This window comes from Protopterus annectens, chromosome 1.part2, assembly GCF_019279795.1.
Source record: "Protopterus annectens isolate FY-2018-M chromosome 1.part2, PAN1.0, whole genome shotgun sequence".
NCBI lineage: Eukaryota > Metazoa > Chordata > Ceratodontiformes > Protopteridae > Protopterus > Protopterus annectens.
Genome location: NC_056727.1, coordinates 691,744,276 through 691,764,670, shown reverse-complemented (window position 1 = coordinate 691,764,670; position 20,395 = coordinate 691,744,276). Strand labels below are relative to the sequence as shown.

The 20,395-nt window shown below is 43.9% G+C and overlaps 1 protein-coding gene across 8 annotated transcripts in view; it reads right to left on the bottom strand.

The window, feature by feature from the left end:
* Nucleotides 1-20,395, bottom strand: part of BIRC6 (baculoviral IAP repeat containing 6) — a 4,524,268-nt gene that overhangs the window by 1,986,019 nt on the left and 2,517,854 nt on the right. For all 8 annotated transcript variants that reach the window (XM_044058419.1, XM_044058463.1, XM_044058448.1 and 5 more), the window contains exon 35: nt 5,056-5,271. In XM_044058419.1, coding sequence (XP_043914354.1) covers nt 5,056-5,271 — 216 coding nt within the window. The remainder of the gene's footprint in view (nt 1-5,055; nt 5,272-20,395) is intronic.

The following is a 20,395-nucleotide window of genomic DNA, read 5'->3' as shown; positions in this document are numbered from 1 at the left end:
TACTTGAATCTTGGCTGAAAGAGGATGCTGAAAAGGATACCACTGGGTGAGCAGTAGCCATTGTAGAAGTGTCATGTGAAACCTAGCCAGGGAGACAATGGTGATGGAGGCTGCAATGGAACCCAACAGCTGCAGGACAGAGTGAGCTACGGATTTTTCCCTTGAAAGGATTGAGATCAGTTGTTGCTTTATCCTTAGAATTCTGTGCTCTGGAATGGATGCTCTGCAATTCTTTGTATCCAATATGACCCCAAAAAATTCTGTGGACTGAGATGGGGTGAGATTGGATTTTTGCCAGTTTATGGTTATGCCTAGCCTTTCTGCAGCGAGGAGAGAGTATGCCAGGGCTTCTTCCAGAAAATGTCTGGTTGGGGCGGAAATGAGCCAGTCGTCTAGGTATGGAAACACCTGGGATCCTTGTAGTCGCAAGTGAGCTGTGACGACTGCCATGCACTTTGTGAACACTCTGGGGGCTGTAGAGAGTCCGAAGGGCAGTACTCTGAACTGGCAGTGACTGGCTCCCACACGGAAGCACAAAAATCTTCTTGATGGCCTGTCCACTTTTATGTGGTAGTACACATCTTGAAGATCTATCGAGCACATCCAATCGTCTTTTTCCAAAAGCGGGAGGATAGACTGTATTGTGATCATCCTGAATTTTTGTACTCTAAACTTGTTCAATACACTGAGATCCAAAATTGGTCTCCAGTCCCCGGTTTTCTTTGGCACCAAAAATAGTCTTGAGTAGAATCCAGATCCTATCTGGTCTGGAGGGACTATTTGGATTACTTTTTCTTAGCAGCTTTGCTATCTCTAGTGCTGGTTCTTCCCTTTGACTGGGTGGAATGTCAGGTAAGTTTGTTGGGGGGGGCAGGACAAAGATTGAAGGGAATATGGTAACCTCTGGTTATTATCCTTTGTACCCAAGAGTCGGTGGTGATGGTTAGCCAGGCAGAAGGGTACAAGGAGAAATGACCACCAACCACCTCCAGAGGAAAAGAGTTGGGCTGCTCTTCAGGAGCGCTGGTAGGATTGAAAAGGAAAGGAGTCCCTGGAACCCTGGTTACGCGGACCACCTCTGCCCCGTAAAGGGAGTCTTCCCTGTGAGTTTCCCCCTCTGCCTCTAGGGGAGAACTCTGCCTGTGTGTCACAGAAAGGACCCGGAGACGTTTTGTATCATATCTTCCCACTCTTCTGGTTTCTGGAGAAAGCACATTCAGGGGAAGAATAACGGACACCTACGGCAGAAAGGGTCTTACTGTCCTGTTCACATCTGGCCAGTGTGCTTTCAACCTTGGGTCCAAACAATGAAGAGGCTTCGATGGGAGCGTTGAGAAAGGAAGCCTTGAAGGGTTCCACGAAATTACTTAAGCGCATTCAGGCATGTCGTCTCAAAACAATGCCTGAACTCGTCGCTCTAGCTGCTCCTTCTGATGCGTGAGATATCAGGCGCATGGAGGAGTTTGATATCGATTCAATGGTAGCCAGTTGAGAGGCCACTTTGTCATGGACCTCAACAGACACGGCACCAGCCAAAGTTTCAGACAGCTCAGATACTAAATCCCTTTGAAGCCTGGTAAACTGTGCCATATAATTCAGGGACCTGATTGCAAAGTTCGCTGATGCAAATGTACGCTTCCCTTTTCTGTCCAGAGCCCGTGACTCTTTGTTGGGCCGATGGACAGTCTGGCTTTCTTCTTCCGCCAGGTCCTTCTTTGTTGCGGCTGCCACCACCAGAGAATCTACAGGAAGACCTTTGGACCAATGGGGGTCAGTAGCAGGAGGGGACAAAATTTTATCTGGCCTTCGGGGAATGGCCTCAACAGTGTCAGGAGTCTTTCACGCATGCTGCACGACGAGCTGGACCAGTTCATTGGCAGGTGGAGTAACCCACGAGGTAGGGGGTCAGGTGCGAAAGGCCTGCAGGAACACAGACTCTTCAGAGGTCGGGTTAAAGGGCTGCCAGTCACCTCTCTGTTTAAGGATTTCGAGGATATCTCCAAAGGATACCCACAGAGTGTGAGCGAGGGGACCCTTCCCCATCATCAAAGTCTGTGTCTTCAGTAAGGGACTCCTCTATGGAGTCCATGTGCTTCCTCTTGCATGAGCTTTTTCAATGAACTTCCTCAGAGGGAGAAGCTGGGGAAGACAACACAAAAGGGGTTTTCTGTGGGAGTACATTCCGAGGCCGGTGTCCGTTAGGAGCGACTTGTGTACATTGCGGTCCAGAGGAGGGCGGGGAGATTGGCAGCACAGTGACGTCAAAGCCTTCTCCATTAGTTAGAAGGCCGGTCCACCTGAAGAGAGGTGAGTGTCCAGGACAGGGGTCACCCCTCCCCTAAGTGGCTCAGCCTGCCGACAAGGAGTCCCTGGATGGCTGTAAAACACCAAATTACGTATGCCACAGCTGACATCCTGGGTCACAGCAAAACTCTCCTGCCACAAAGGCAACTGTGGTTCCTTAGTGAAAAAGGGAACCGTAGAGGGGAAGACTGTGCTATATCAAGGGGCTTCAAAGGCAATGAAGGAGGAGAATAAGTAAGGGTCTTTCGCAAAGGGTGATCACCTCCCAAGGAAGGATAGGTCCTGGGGGGCGGGACACCTCTGGCTAAAAGCACTTGATCCACAAGACGCAACACGTCGTGTTCAGAGAGGCTTCTAGTGGATTTCATGGACATGGCTAAAGGAGCGTCAGGTCTATCCACAGATGGGACAAGCTTGGTGCCCACATCACCAGTCTGCACTGAAAACAACAGGGCCGTAAGAGACTGAACTACAGGTGTCTGCACCGAGGAAATCATTGGTGCCGAAGTCATGGTCTGCATCGACAATAAGGTCAGTGTCGAAGTGTTTGTCGGTGCCGAGGCTGGAACCGAAAAAATTGGTGTCAGTAACTGAGTTGTCGTTTCCTGGTAAGGTGTCGGAGCCGGTGTGGTTACAGTCTGCGCCGACTAGTTAGTCCGTGCCGGTAGAGAGGTCTAAACCGAGGAGCCCCTCGGTACCGATACGGTAAAGGGCACGTTAGTTGATGCTGAAGTCACAGATGGCACCGATGGCCTCGGTGCCTAAGGTCTAGGCACCGAAAGTGCTGGAGCCGAAAGAGTCAGATCAGAAGTAGAAAGCTTATCCTTCTTGGGTCTCGGTTGGTGGGAGCCCCCAGCCGGGGACGAAGGAAGAGATTTGACCTTTGAATAATCAGTCTTTTTTTTTATGGGATCTTGGAGGGGTTGAAGCCTCCGACCCAGAAATACTTTCTGAAAAAAGGAGATTTGAGTAACCCCTTCAGTAACAATTTATTTTCCTCTCAATCAATGTCCTGTTAGTGAGGTTCTTACAAATTCCACAGAGCGGATCAACTGATAAATGAGGCACACCCAAGCAATAGACACACAGAGAAAGTAGGTAATTTATGGCCACAATCTGAACATCTCTTAAATCCTGGACTACCTTTTTTATCTGCCATGATAGGAAAGAAGGAAATCAGAAAGAATACCAGCAATGGTATAAGAAATACCTGAAGGTAATGAAGAAAAGGGGTCTACCAATGATGGTATAGAAGAAAATACCTCGCGGTAAAAAAAGATTGAAAATTTTCAAGAAGAGATAGTCGATAAATGCAATAAGGTAAGGGAAAATAATTTAGAAACTTTTCTGAGAGAAAAAAGTTGTTTTAGACTAGTATGACAACAAAATATTATACTTAGCTCAAGAGAAGTAGCTTGACACGACCGAATGGCGACGTGGCAAATGAAATCTGAGGTAACAGAGGGGAATTCTGGGTAATAGTTTTAGCTCGAGAGTTTGTAGCTGACGCGAGCATGGAAGATGGCCAGCTCGGTTGCGAGGTTATAACCGATACCCATATGTAAGGAATGAACGAGTATTAACAATATCAGATATATATTTATACATATTCGCAATATCAGATATATAGTTGCAAGTACAGAAAACTTTTGGAACAATCTCATGTTGATCAGGACTGAATGCAGGAATAGTTAAGGAGAGGCAAATTTGAAACAAAAGTCAAAAGGTTAATATTGGCGGCCCAAGATAGTGGACTACAGACATTTTGGTTTACAAAATTCATTTAACATTTGGGTGAAACAGACAAATGTAATTTTGTAAAACAGAACTGGAAACAGTCGCAGATCTTGTTGCTGGTTGTGATATACTAATGGCAGAAGGATTGTATACTGAAAGACATAATAATGTGGCAAGACTGTGGAACTGGGAATTGTGCAAACATTATAAAAATGAAATAGCTGAAAAACACTGGCAACGAGCCACAAAGCATTATTGAAAATAATGAAGTTTATATCACATGGGATCACCCATTACCAACAGTTCAAAAACAGATGCGAGAAAACTAGATATAGTCATCCAGGAAAACAAGACAAAAGCAGCATTGATCACTGAAATTGCTACACCCTGTGACTACAGTGTCTTACGTAGAGAGAGACACAAAGTCATGAAATATCAGGATTTGCAGGCAACAACAAGGGCAATGTGGAAGGAGGATACCCAGACAGTTCCAATTGTAGCAGGAGCAATGGGTCTTATAAAAAAGAATTTGCACTTGTACTTACATATGTTACTGATATGTGTAACTCTATACAAATTGCAGGAGGAGTCATTACTGGGCACACTGCGGGTGCTGCAAAGAGCACTTCTGGCTAACATCAAAGACTGAAGCAATACTAATTTCATAAACTTTAATCATACTTTGACTTAGGAGTGGGGTCCGTTCCAGTCATTGTATTAGAAACTCAATTGACTTACAGAAATTGAAAAAAAGAGGGTCCCCAGTGCTAGACCAGCTATTAACCTTGTTTCAATCTTTCAATGTCCAGTACTCAAATCACATATTGGGAGACAAAATAATTTTTCATTTCACATGCATTAATAATGTTTGTAGTGCCTAAATTTAGCAAACACCATCCCAAGTGTTAAGTTCAGATTTGTAAAGCACTGCATTTAAAAAATGATCCACAACATAATTTCATTTACTTAAGGAAAATACACACAAACACACACCTTCACACTTTAAATGCTTACCTTGCAAACAAAAAGCAACAGGTCAGCATGGCATGTAAAATCCATGGAAAGTAGAAAGAGAGCAAGTTTCTGCACTACAGAAATGCAACGTTCATGAGCCAGTGTAAAAGGCAAGGGCTCTATTTCAGGTGCTTCTTTTACTGCTGATACTTCAGTGTCCAGTGTCATGCGAGGCCATTCTGCAGTCCGGCGTAGCCGAATCAAGTCTTTGAAATGCTACAGTTAACACAGAATTAAGAAGTTTTATGAATCCAGCAAGTTCAGCATGTCCTTAAATGCTACTGCTACATTTTTTCACTTCTCATTAAAGCTTACAAGTCAGGAACGAGAGGTACTCAATGACTGAAAATTAAGATTATGACCCAAATGTAATTTAATTTTTCAGACTTATTTGCATGATTTACTCTTACGGCTTACAGCAAAGGTTAACAACAAACTATCAGCAACATAGATATTGTACAACTGTCAGTATAGGTATCACTAATGGGAAGCTGCTATAACTTTACACAAAAGAGACTCTCAATAACGGACAACTTCTCCCTCCGTGGCTCTTTTTCTTTAAATACTTTTCTTTCTGCATTTACTGACTACCTAGCTACTTCAATAACCACGCCTATTCATTCATTATCGAAGGAGGAACAACTATTCACAGCAAGGCAGTCACCCAGGAAGCCATGAGGAATATTCCAGTTTTTTGTCCACCTCCCCTCCACCAGGGGCTTATGTGCACAATCTCGGATATAACAGCCTGCTATGCCTTCCACTTGGTCATGCACCTCTGAATGCTGACAACTTCAGGCAGCCATGGGTATATGTGCTGCTGGCTTTACTCCTTTCTCTTTGGTATATGCTGGCACTGCAGCTTGCCTGGCCATCTCTATCCCTCCCACCAAGATCTGTGAGTCAGTGTCTGCTTGCTTACCCTCATCCTCCTTCTACTGGATTCTGCAACATGCAAGTTGTCAACTGATGTCGGGTCATCTGGGTCACAGGGCTTTATCCCTCTGTGCCATATGTCTAACTGCCCCTCCTCAGCTGTGTTTCAGAGTAGAAGGAAATGGAATGGGTGGCAAAAGTAAGGGACATAGCCAGATCACTAAAGCTAAGAAATTGTTAAATACAAGGATGCAAAAATAAACTAAGGAGAGCTACAAGATTATGGGAACAAAGCAGAAGGCCTAACTACATGCAACAATGATGCAACATGATGTTTGGCCTTCATCAGTAGCCTGGAAAGGAGAAGAAAATGGCAATAAATCTCATCTATAGTGCTGAAAGGAAATGAGAGCTCAAAATAATGCTACTAAGGTTAGGCATCAGAATATTTGCTCTTATTACACAAAAAGTTAAAAGCAAGATTTAAAACACTTAATGAGCATACAGGAAAATAAATGACCTCTCTCTCTCTCTCTCTCTCTTTCACAAGCAATTACCCATCCTACTAGGGGTCCCAATACCCTTGGATCTAGTGGTCACAAATATGGCCAATTCTAGCAAAGCTCCATATGCATCATATCTTGTTAGATCACACTATAATTTAAAGACCATTTCCTTTAAACTGATGGTACTTCCCTGTAAATAGCTGTGTGTTTAGGGAATTCACAAAACAGTTACTTGATAACTTAAATTCTGCTGTAACCCGCCGTGAAGGATCTGGTTACTAAAGCTGCTACCTATGCCTTTGACTTCTACACCCACTTAAATAGTTCTGCTGATAAGTCAGTCACTTTCCTCAACAAATATAATGAGAAGTTTAAAAACAACCCCCGCCCCATGGAGGAATACCTGTACAAATAAAATAGAAAGAAACTGCTTAATGCTTACAAGAACATGAACTTAAAATAGCTACTAAAACCAAAAATAACTGCAAATGTTTTTATTTAATTATGTCAGAAAGTTAAGAACTAACACCCAAAAATGTTTGGAGCTAGTCTACAATAATACTACACTCTCTGATCTAAAGAAAATAGCTGTTATCCCAGCTAACATATTTAGTGGAATTTTTAGTCCACCCACAGTTATAGCTATCCAACAGTTTCCAAAACACCAGCCACCCCTTTTAATTACTATGGGACAAGCTCTCTTGCCCTTTCAAAAACTAAGAATATTTCATCCATGGCCCTGACAACATACCAGGTTGCCTGATTATCAGGGTCAAATATGGCCTTTTTGAATCCCTACTTAAATTATTTAATCTAAGCCTCTCAACTGGTTACATTCCTGAAGCCCAGAAAAAAGCTACTGTAATGCCATTACATAAGGGTGGCCCAACCAAGGACCCTGGTAATTACAGACCCGTTAGTCTCACTAGCCTCATATGCAAAGCTATGGAGTGCATTACCTCAAACTTCACTAATCTGGACATTGACAATCTCTCAGCCATGCAACATCATCAATTTGGCTTTATCAAAGGAAGGTCCTACCTTTTAACCTAATTAATTTCTTTGAAAAAGTAACTGAAGGACTGGATAGTGGTTACTGCAATGCATACAGTATATCCAAACTTGGCCAAGGCCATTGACACTATTCCCAGTGCAAGCATTGATGACAGACTTGTAAATTTGAATATTAATCCTTACATTTTACAATGTACAGCTAACTGTTGCCACTTCTGAAAGCAAAAAAAAAGTTACCAATGGTGTACCATACGGTGCAGTTCTGAACCCTCTGATATTTGGCATATATATTTCTCAGACCTTCAGGCCAGCACTTCTGGCCTATGGTTTAGTAAGTCTGCAGATGACTGAACTGGGTGCTATTTGATCTTCAACTGACTCGGTTGCTCCAACATGGCTTAGACCATGTTAATACTTGGTGCAAGAACAATGGTCTCAAATTAAATGTAAAACAATGCAATGTTTGGTGAAAGTGTGGATAGTGGACCATGTGGCTGCCTCCATAATGGAAGCAGTGTCCAGACCCTTCAGGAAAGCCTTGGAGGTGGCCATTGCCCTTGTGGAATGGGCCTTTACTCCCACTGTTTTTTTTTTTCCTGTGGTGGGAGTAGCAAAGACAGATGGGTTTCCTGATCCAACATGCGATGGTTTGTTTGAAGACTGCCTTGCCCAATGCTCTGGGATGGATGGAAACAAAGTGTTGCTTAGATTTCCTAATGGATTTAGTTTTGTCCAAGTAAAATCTGTGTACATCCAGGGACTGGAGTATCCTCTCCCCTTCATTTGTAGCAGCGGGAAAGAAGGTGGGAAGGTGGATGGATGGATTGGATTGGTTTAGAGGCAAATCATTGACCACCTTGGGCATAAAGGAGGGGATGGTTCTCAGGGTGACCCTATCCTTGTGGAACGTGGTGTGGGGGGGGGGGGGCAACCCATTAAGGCTTGCAGCTCAGAAACCCTTCTGGCTGAAGTGATAGCCACTAGAAGGACTATTTTCCGCATAAATATCTGAAGGGAAGCTGTCTCAGCAGGTTCAAATGAGTGTTGGGTAATGTTTTCAAGGATGAAGTTATGGTCCCAGGGTGGAGGGATGGGCTTTTTTGGAGGTCTAATGTGTAACACCCCTTTAAGAAAGAGTTTTACATTGAGCCTGGATAGCAAGGGGGGATCAAGAGGCAAGAAGGCTGATATTACAGAAAGGTGTACTTTCGCTGAAGAACAGGAAAGTCCATTTTTATCAGTTGACACACATAAGTAAGCACTAAGGAGGGATCAGCAATGCAAGGGTCCCTTCCCTTGTCTAGACACCACTTAGTAAATCTTTCCCATTTAGCTAGGTATGATTTTCTTGTTGTAGGTTTCCTGGCCTCCCTCAGGAATGAAATCAGATCCTCTAAGTAGTGGTGTCTGAATGGGATCAAAAGTTTATCACCCACAGTGTCCAGGATAACATCTGCAAGTGTGGGTGGAGGAGAGTTCCTTTTTCTTGTGTCAGGAGGTCCACCTTGTAGGGTAACTTGTAGTGACTTTCCATGGCTAGATTGTGAAGTAGGGGGAACCAGTGCTGCCTCGGCCAGTAGGGAGCCACTAACAAGATTTTTGGTTTGTCCTTCCCGATTTTCAGGAGGACTTTCTGAATCAGTGGAAAGAGGGGGGGGCATAAAGAAATTTCCCTTCCCAGGAGATGTTGAAAGCATCTACTCTCCAGGCAAGAGGGGAGTAAGTCTTTGAGCAGAAGGTCTTCAGTTGCCTGTTCTCGGGGGAGGCAAACAGGTCTATTTGAGGAGTACTCCACCAGTGGACTACATCTAGGAAGACAGTCCTGTCCAGCATCCATTCGTGTTGTGGAGAGGATGTCCTGCTTAGGAGATCTGCTTGGTTGTTGTCCTGCGAAGGGATGTAGGTTGCCTGTAGGGACAAGATGTGGCGAGAGGCTAGATCCCATATCAGCAGGGTTAGTCTGCACAGCAGATATGCCTTTGTCCCTCCCTGTTTGTTGAGGTACCACATTACAGTGGTATTGTCTGTTACTATGAGAAGGACCCCTGTTAGAAGCAGAGAGGGTAAAGATTTTTAGAGCTAAGAATAAAAACAACATACAGTCATGAACTCAGGTAATACACCACTTTAATTAAGAATAGGACTTAGCACTTCGGCTATAAGCCTTCTATGAATACAAAAACATACAGCTTCCATCCACCTTATATACTTAAAAAATTAAGCAATTAACACATTAAATAATTAATCAATTATATACATATATATATATACATATGTATATATATATATATATATATATATATATATATATATATATATATATATATCATCATCTTTCGGCTTTTCCCGTTAGGGGTCGCCACAGCGGATCATCTCTTTCCATTTCTTCCTATCCTCTGCATCTTGCTCTGTCACACCAACCGCCTGCATGTCCTCTCTCACCACGTCCATAAACCTTATCTTAGGCCTTCCTCTTTTCCTCTTACCTGGCAGCTCCATCCTTAGCATCTTTTTCACTATATACCCATCATCCCTCCTCAGCACATGTCCAAACCAACGCAATCTCGTCTCTCTTGCTTTGCCTCCAAACTGTCCAACATGAGCTGACCCTCTAATATACTGATTCCTAATCCTATCCATCCTAGTCACACAGAGTGCAAATCTTAACATCTTTAACTCTGCCACATTCAGCTCTGACTCCTGCCTTTTTGTCAATGCTACTGTCTCCAACCCATACAACATATCTGGTCTCAGTACCCTCTTGTAGACCTTCCCTTTCACTCTTACTGGTACCTGTCTGTCACAAATCACTCCTGACACTCTTCTCCACCCATTCCACCCTGCCTGTACTCTCTTCTTCACCTCTCTTCCACATTCACCATTACTCTGAACTGTTGATCCCAAGTACTTAAACTCGTCCACCTTTACCAACTCTACTCCCTGCATCCTCACCATTCCTCTACCTTCCCTCTCATTTACACACACATATACTGTCTTAGCCCTGCTGACCTTCATTCCTCTGCTCTCTAGAGCATATCTCCACCTCTCCAGAGTCCCCTCAACCTGATTCCTACTCTCACTACAGATCACAATGTCATCTGCAAACATCATAGTCCACGGGGCCTCCTGTCTGATCTCATCTGTCAACCTGTCCATCACCACTGCAAATAAGAAAGGACTCAGAGCTGATCCTTGATGTAATCCCACCTCCACCTTAAACGGATCTGTCACTCCCACTGCAGTCCTCACCTCTGTCACACTATCCTCGTACATATCCTGTACCACTCTTACATACTTCTCTGCCACTCCCGACTTCCTCATACAATACCACAACTCCTCTCTAGGCACCCTGTCATATGCTTTCTCCAAGTCTACAAAGACACAATGCAACTCCTTCTGACCTTCTCTGTATTTTTCCAATAACACTCTCAGAGCAAACACTGCATCTGTAGTGCTCTTTCCTGGCATGAAACCATACTGCTGATCACTAATCATCACCTCCCTTCTTAACCTAGCTTCTACTACTCTTTCCCATAACTTCAAGCTGTGACTGATCAATTTTATCCCTCTGTAGTTACTGCAGCTCTGCACATCACCCTTATTCTTAAAGATAGGTACCAAAAAACTTTTTCTCCACTCCTCAGGCATCCTCTGACTTTCCAAAATTTCATTAAATAATCTAGTTAAAAATTCCACTGCCATTTCTCCTAAGCACCTCCATGCTTCCATTGGTAGGTCATCTGGGCCAACAGCCTTTCCATTCTTCATCCTCTTCATAGCTGTCCTTACTTCCTCCTTGCTAATCTGTTTCACTTCCTGATTCACTATCCCCACATCATCCAACCTTCTCTCTCTCTCATTCTCTTCATTCATCAGCCTCTCAAAATACTCTTTCCATCTACTCAACAGACTCACCTCTCTTGTGAGCACCTTTCCCTCACTATCCCTTATCACCCTTACTTGCAGCACATCTTTCCCAGCTCTGTCCCTCTGTCTAGCCAATCGGTACAGGTCCTTTTCTCCCTCTTTAGTGTCCAATCTCTCATACAACTCTCCATACGCCTTATCCTTAGCTTTCGCCACCTCTCTCTTTGCTATGAGCCTCATCTCCTTATACTCATGTCTACTTTCTTCATCTCTTTGACAATCCCACTTCTTCGCTAGCCTCTTCCTCTGTATATTATTTTAGAGCTAAGAAGACTGCAGTCATTTCTCTAATATTGATATGTTTGGCCTTCAGGGAAGGGTGCCAGTTTGCTTGAACCCTGTAAGCTGCCACTGTTGCTCTCCAACCTGAATATGAGGCATCTGTATTGCATTACTTGGGATGGGGGTGTGGGCTGAAATGGAAGCCCCAGGTTTAGCTGGACTTGTTGGATCCACCAGCTGAGTTATTCTTTAGACAGGGAAGGAGGCGGATTACTTGTTCCAAGTGATTCAGGTGCTGGGACCAAATGTTTTTGAGGTACCACTGTAGCTTGCGCATATGCATTCTGGCCAGTGGTAGCATAGGGATGGTTGCTGCCATTAAGCCCAGGAGTCGAAAAAATTGCCTTGCAGTTACTGTCTGTGAGAGTAATAGATCCTTGAAGTGGCAGGTCAGGGATAGGACCTTGTCCTGAGGGAGAAAGCCCTTCATTCTGTCCGTTTGGATTCTGCAACCCAGGAAAATCTTGTCCTGGTCTGGGAGCAAGGAGGACTTTGGAAGGTTGAGGGTGAACCCTAGATTAGACTCTGCCACTATTAGGATATCGTCCAGATAGGGGTAAAATCTGGATTTCCTGAGTTCTGCAGAAGGCAATGGCTGGGGCCAGGCATTTTGTGAACACTCAGGGGGGCAGTGGACAAACCAAAGGCCAAAGCAGTAAATTGGAAAAGAGAGGAGGTTTCAGAGAAACCCAGGAATCTTGTGAGGAAGTTCTGTTGGGTATGTGTAGGTAGGCCTCTTTTAGGTCCAAGGTGGTCATATAAGCCTTGGCTGGTATGAGAGGTAGCAGGGTGGGAAGTGGCAGCATTTTGAAGTTGGGCACCTGAAGTTAAAGGATTAGGAAGGAGAGGTCTAAGATGGGTCTCCAAGGGCTGTCTTTCTTGGGAATCAGGAAGAGACAGAAATAGAAACATTTTCCTTCTTGTCCTGAGGGAACAGGTTCTATGGTACCCAGCTTCAGCAAATCTGTGGAAGGAGATGCTGTTGGTTTTTGGGTGGGTATGGGATGCCTCTCATAGGTGTTTTTCTTTCCATGAGAGAAAATATTCTTCTTCTATTATGGATAGTACCCATTGGTCCATGGTTATGGTTTCCCAAAAGGGGAGGCATGCTGAGAGTGGAAGCGGGGCAAGGCAGTCACGCATTGTTGGGGCCTCCTCTGTCCTGAAAGGGTTGTCTAGGCTGAGGATGCAGGGCAGACGGTCTGGACGTGGTGGGTCTTCTTGCACCTCTTCTAGATCTGAAAGAGGAAGAACCAGTCTGGATAGGGTTTCGCCTCACAAAGGTGGCTTTACCTGGATAGTTTCTGTAGTATCCAGAAAATGTTTTATGTCCTGCAATTCCTTACTTTTTTTCTTGCAGATTCTTAAAAAGATCTGTACATTGTTTTCAGAAAAGGAAATTGTGATCCTGGAGGAGGGGGAGATCCAGGACCTTTGACTTGAAGTCTTCTGGGAGATTTTCAAGTCTCAGCCAAGAGTATCTCCTGAGAACAGAAGCAGATGCTGCAGAGAGAGCAGAAGCTTCTGCAGCATCATAGATGCATCTAATAGAGTGTCTGGCTACCTTCGTAGCCAGAGAGAGTTTGGAGGAGATGTCAGCCTTAATGGGGCTGTCAGGAATAGAGGCCAGCATGGAGGAGGCCTGAGATATCAAGTCCAGAGCATATTTAGTCATGTGTGTCTGACAGTTAATGGCTCTGAAAGCCAATGTGGAGGATGTGTATACCTTCTTAACAATCCTATCCATAGATTTGCTGTCTTTATCAGTGGGTAGGAGTAAGGCGGAGGGAAGGAGTCTGGATTGCTTATCAGGGTAGGTGGCAATCACTGCTGGGTCTGCCAAGGTTGGTATGACTAAGAATTGTTGCTCATCAGGAACCTCGTAGAAGCAATTTGGTCACCCCGAGCATCAAAAGACATCAGTTGTTAAAGGTCAGTTGGAAAGAGGTGCTCGGATGGTGTCAAGGGATGAAGATTTTGAGCTGGAATGTATTAATTTAAAACAAATGTTTCTGAAAAGGGCATACTATTTAGAGTTAATCACTAGAATAGTAAAAAGGTCACATAAAAGAGGGAATCAGGTCACTTTAGACCGATAGTTAATAGCAATATTTTAGAAAGTGACCATTTGATTTGTGAATCCAGTTTGTGGGGCAGGTGGCTAAGAGTCAGGGGCCTTAGATGCAGAATTAAAGGCATACAGGTATGCAGGTAGAACTGGGTGAACAGCAGAAGGGGAGGGGAATCAACTTGAAGAAGCTCAAAATACCTCTTTTGGGTGTCAGACATTTGTGAGGTAACCCATTTGAAATAGTCTTTCATCTTGGTGATGGTCTCACCAAATGTAATATCCTCAGACGGTGAATCCCCCAACAAATTCCTCATCAGGAGAATAATACCCTTGGGGAAATGCAATTTGGGAGTCCTTTGAGGAGGAAAAGGAAGTATCATGCTCCTCTTCCCTAACCTGAGATGTCATGGGGAGGAGGGAAGATGCAGAAGCAAGCCTAGGACTAAGCAAAGGTAGAGTAGCGGAGGATGAGGCTGAAGGCCTAAGGGCCATAAAGGCCTGCATCAGGGAAGAAGTGAAGGACTGCCAATCAGGTAGGCTTTCCGCAGTGGCAGAGGCATGTTTGGTTTTCTGTTTCTTTTTAGCAGGGGTGGACGTTGGAACCGGCCTGGAATCAGGTTTAGTATGAACCATATCTGAAGTCAGGATCCTGGTCAGAGGTACCACAGATTCTGGTTCCCCCCCGACCTCGAGTCTGGGTTGGCTCCATGGACGTGCCGGTCTTCAGCTGAGCAACGGCTTCCCCAAAGGTAGTCATTGAAGTCGATGGATCCGATGGGCACCCCTCATCTCCCAAATCGGCAGCTGGCAGGGCCTCCATTAACAGCACGGCAGGCAAAGAAGGCCTAAGAAACTTGGGCTTCTTATGCGGAGGTTCTGATACGGCCTCTGAAGTGGGATCCATTCTTAGGGCTAACCTCTTAAGGCACTGGTTTTCTAAGTAGAGGTTTAATGTGGCCAGATGGCTGCGTAGGGTCTTCGGCACAAAAAGACTGACAAATGGAGCAAGTGGAATGGTCATGCTCCCAGCCTAAGCAAAAAACATACCTATCATGGGCATCTTTATAGGGGTATCTGGCACCTGCATTGGCATTTACAGCCTTTTTACCTGACCGGCTATAAATTGCAACAAACCAAGCCTAAGCAATAACAATCGGATATGAAAAACCAAAAGCCCAATGGGTTACTTAGCTTTATTGAGACATCTGATGAGAAGGAGCGAACACACGATGCGTCAGTCATCTGCGGTTGAAAAGTTCTGAGGATTGTGTGTGCAGATGTCACATTTAAGGCCCCTGGTTTATGGCCTTACATGTGATGTCCCACGCAGCTGCAACAGCCTAGATGAAGCTTTTGTATAGGTGCTGACATACGAGTTGCCTGAGGGCAGGAAATCCCACTACAAGAATACTGCAACATAGGAATAGAAGGACATCTACTGCAGTATCCTCCTTGCTAAATGTATTAGCAACACTGGTTAGCCAAGGACTACAAAATTCCATATAAAAAAGTTGCAGCTTTACATTTCTGGATAAAATCCCAAAAGAGGGACTGATGATGATACAGTGTTACCTTTACAGCCGATGCACTATGGCTGGCAAAAACAAACATTCATCAGTTCTTGTTGAAGAAGAAATCTGGTAGAAGGGAAAATGTGGGATTGCTGGTAAGGCAGTTCAAGGAACTAAAGACTAAACAAAGACTGAAAAAGAACAGAGCTTTACAAAGAAAAATAATCAGTAGTGATAGAGTGATTTAAGGAAACCTGCCCCATAAACGGGTCTATATTATAATAGCGAAAATCCCTTTAAGCAAATACAAAAACACCGATATGTATTGTGCGAACCGTGAATATACCGAACATACTAAACCGCGAAATACAAAAAGTCGAATCCCCATAGTCAGCCAACTCCACCTCCCACTACATACTGCCTATCTAAACAAAATAAATAAACCACATACATATACTAACCAAAACCCTACTTCTCACCCTAAAATAAAGCATCAAAACCCTACGTCTAACCCTACACTAAACCTTACATACATTACCTATCTGTGCACTTACCTTTACCCGCACCCTAACCCTAAGGTCCATAACTATCGCACACTTACCCTACAGTGATATACCAAAACAAAACAAATAATCCACACACATACATTTAACAAAACCCTAATTCTAACCCTACACTAAACCTTACATACATTACTATCTATGCACTCACCTTAACCCGCACCCTAACCCTAAGGTCTATAACTATCACACACTTACCTTACGGAGCTGTACCACAGACGGGCCAACCATGACACTTCGACTTTTTGAATTTCGCAGTTTAGTACATTTGGCATAATCGCAGTTTGCGCAATACGTGTCGGTGTTTTCACATTCGCTTAAAAGGATTTTCGCTAATATAATATAGATCCCGCCATAAACACATCAAGATGAAAGAACTAGAAATGCAGAGCAGGTGAGCAAAAATAAGAAAGAGTTGGAGTGTACAATCAGCAGGAAGAGAAGTAGACAGACCCAGTAAGAAAGCATGGTGCTAATAATGGTACTGAAAGAAAAAATAAATTTTTTTTAAGTAAACTTACCATTAACACCTGATGCCCGAATACATAAAACACAGCAGAAAGAAAAGGGATGGAGGGTTCTTCTACTGCAAAAGTGCTCTATTTCAGTATGTATTGCTATGCTAAGTTTACTTACAGTTGGACAACTGGCCAGCTTCCAAAGATGTAGGGTAAACTTACACTTGTCCTGACAAACCTGTTGCCCTGCAGCAAGGGGAGGCTAGGATCCTGCCAGATAGGTATGTGCTAGGAGAAACGGAAAGGAAACATATCCACACCCCAAGAGGGGATGGAGAGAGGGTGTTCATACTGCAACAGTGATCTACTTGAATGTCTACAGTTATGATAAGCTTATTTGTACAAGTATACTTATGCTCACCATTAGATCACTGCTGCAGTGGCTTAAGCTATATGGGATGAAAAACAGAGCTTAAAAGGAAAGGGAGGATGAAGATGGATCAGACTTCAGCAGCCCCTGGAGAATAACTGTAGCAAAGCCTGCTATGGACCTAGAGAAATAATCTAATTTGTAGTGCGAACGAACATTATTCATTTAACTAGTGTAAATTTCATCAGATAAATGAATAAAATTCATTACAGTAGCTTACACCCGGAGCATCAAAAGAGATCAGTTGCTAAAGGTCAGTTGGAAAGAGGTGCTCGGATGGTGTCAAGGGATGAAGATTTTGAGCTGGAATGTATTAATTTAAAACAAATGTTTCTGAAAAGGGCATACCCTTTAGAGTTAATCACTAGAATAGTAAAAAGGTCACAGAAAAGTACAGTTTTGTACCTACCATAAATGTAGATGTTCGAAGATCCACATTGCTGCAGTCCTTACTTATGGGTAGTCCGCTGTCCTCGGTCGGCCCGAATACCAAAGTATTAGGCTGACGTCGGTCATGGGCGCCTAGATCTGACATCAGAGCGTCAGGGTATAAAGGCGCATGACCGACGTCATATCCTCAGTCTTTTCTTGCCCCAGATGTCAGAAGGCCAAACCAGAAAGGCCACAGCCAAAAACAGAATACCTCCCAAAAACATGCCCAACAACAACCATCACCTAAAGCATAACAACCAGTCCAACTACAGTGGGGAAGGAGGGAGGGTAAATTGGACTGCAGCAATGTGGATCTTCGAACATCTACATTTATGGTAGGTACAAAACTGTACTATGTTCTTCATCTCACATTGCTGCAGTCCTTACTTATGGGTAGAATCCCAAAGCAACGGGAAAGGGAGGATGGTAAAAATCATAAAGCATTAGGGGCCGCTAAAATGCCCTGTAAAACTGCAGTGGCAAATCCAGCCCTAGACTTAGAATAAAGAGGAAGGTGGTAATGTTTAGAAAAGGTATGCACTGAACTCCAAGTAGCTGCCTCCAAAATGTCTTTTGTAGCTACCCCCCTTAGAAAGGCTGTAGAAGTAGCAGTAGCCCTAGTGGAATGAGGCCTGATTCCAGCAGGAATCTCCTTACCATGATGGGAATAACAGAAAGAAATACAAAACCCAATCCATTTAGAAATAGTTTGTTTTGAAACAGGTTTACCCTGCGAACCCAAAGCAAAAGAAACAAACAATTGCTGAGACTGTCTGAACTCCTTGGTTCTGCTCAAATAATAACGCAACTGCCTGTGAATATCCAAAGTATGCAAAATTTTCTCCCCTTTATTTTGGGGGTTTGCATAAAAAGTAGGCAAATGAATAGTTTGATTTAAGGCCACACTAGAAACCACCTTAGGCATAAAGGATGGATTAGTATGCAAAGATACCCTATCCTTATGAAAAATCAGGAAAGGCTCCACTGCCATGAGGGCCTGTAATTCAGAAACCCTTCTTGCAGAGGTAATGGCCAACAAAAAAACAGTTTTCCATGACAAATACTTCAACTCGGCAGTAGCTGCAGGCTCAAAAGGTTGTAGAGTAAGTTTTTCCAACACAAAATTGAGATCCCAAGCAGGAGCAGGAGCTCTATGGGGGTCTTATATTCTTTGCCCCTCTAAGAAATTGCTTAAACCAAGGATGAGAGAATAAAGGAGGGTCACAATCATAGTGAGCAGAAATGGCTGCAGCATGGACCTTTATTGAGGAGAAAGACAAACCCTTGTCCAATAACTCAGTAAGATATTGAAGAGCAACACTTAAATCAGGTTTGGAGACATCAAAGTCCTTTCCTTTGCTCCAAATAAAAATCTCCTCCATTTATCAGCGTAAACTTTCCTGGTACTAGGCCTCCTGGCCTCCAAAATAACATTCAAAACTTGTTGTGGAAGCTGAGACCCTCCAGAGTCTAAAACAGAATATGCCAGGCTGTTAGATGTAGAGACTGAATCTTGACATTGAGGAAGTGACTGTCCTCTTGTGACAAAAGGTGCGGAATCAAAGGCAGAGGCCATGGAGGTTCTCGTACTAAGCTCCTCAGTAGTGGGTACCAGTGTTGTCGAGGCCAATCCGGTGCTATCAAAATCATGGTTGGCTTGTCTTGTCTGGCCTTCAAGAGTACCTTGGGAAGAAGAGGCAGAGGTGGAAAGGCATATACATGCAGATTGTTCCAACTGAATGATAGAGCGTCCACCTTCCAAGCTGTGTGATGAAACATTTTTGTGCAAAACTTTGGCAACTGGTAATTTAGTGGAGAAGCGAACAGATCTATGTCTGGAGTTCCCCATAACACTGTCAACTGTTGAAATACATGAGGATCCAATTTCCACTCGTGAGGATCCACTATTTGTCTGCTCAATACATCTGCTAAGGAGTTCTGTGCTCCTGGTAGAAACCTTGCCTGAAGATTGAGGTGTAGATTGAGAGCAGTTTCCCACAGAATCATCGCTTGCCTGCAAAGAGGGTAAGAATGGGTTCCCCTGCTTGTTGATGTACCACATGACAGTAGTGTTGTCTGTTTGAATCAACACCTGCCCTGGGTGAAGTAAATCTTTGAAAGCCATCAATGCAAACTGGACTGCTAAAATTTCCTTCAAGTTGATATGCAAATGTTGGAGTTTGACAGGCCACGTGTTTTGCACCCATTTTCCATTGAGGTGTGCTCCCCAAGCCTTGTCCGAGGCATCTGTCGTTAGAATCTGACTCGCCTCTGGCCGGGTCACAGAGAGTCCCTTGTTTAGGTGACATTCCTGAGCCCACCACAAAAACTCCTTTCGAATGCAAGGTATTATCTGAATGACAGTGTCTAGATCTTGGCAGTGCTGTGTCCATACATTTTTGAGATACCATTGAAGCTTCCTCATATGCAATTTGGCATTGGGAAGCACCAGAATACAAGATGCCATGAACCCCAAGGCTTGAAGGACTGTCCTTGCAGTCAGCCTGGACCGTAGAGACATTTGATGGAAATAAAGAGAAAGGCTTCTTTGTTTGTCCGGGGTCAAAAGGCCATCTGGGAAGCTGTATTCAGTCTCACACCCAGAAAGCACATGTCCTGAGAGGGTACTAGACTGGGCTTTGTTTCGTTCACAGAATACCCCAGGCATCTTAACACTGCCATCACATACTGTAGATGATGAAGAAGTTCGTCCTTTTCTTGTGCAATAATCAGGCAATCGTCCAAATAAGGATAAATCTGTATTCCTCTTAGTCTGAAAAATGCTATCACTGGAGCCAGAACCTTTGTGAACACTCTGGGCACAGTAGATAAGCCAAAGGGCAATGCAGAGAACTGATAATGTAAATTTCCAGCCCGAAAACGCAGGTACCTCCTGCAACTGGGCCTGATAGGCACATGAAGGTAAGCCTCTTTGAGGTCCAGAGTAACCATCCAGTGATCTTTTCCCAACAGAGGTAAAAGTTGTTGTAAAGTCAGCATCTTGAACTTTGGAATGTCCAGGTAAGTGTTGAGGATAGATAAATCCAAAATTGGTCTCCACGTGTTCCCTTTCTTTGGAACTAGAAACAGGCGAGAATAAAATCCTAGGCCCACTTCTGACAGAGGAACTGGCTGTATAGCTCCTATTTGAAGAAGTAAAGAAATTTGTCTGCGAGCCTCTATCCTTTGCCGAGGAGGGACGTCTGGCATGCCTTTGAAAGGAGGCATGGTATGGAAATAGAACTTGTAGCCTCGGTTTATAATGTCCAACAC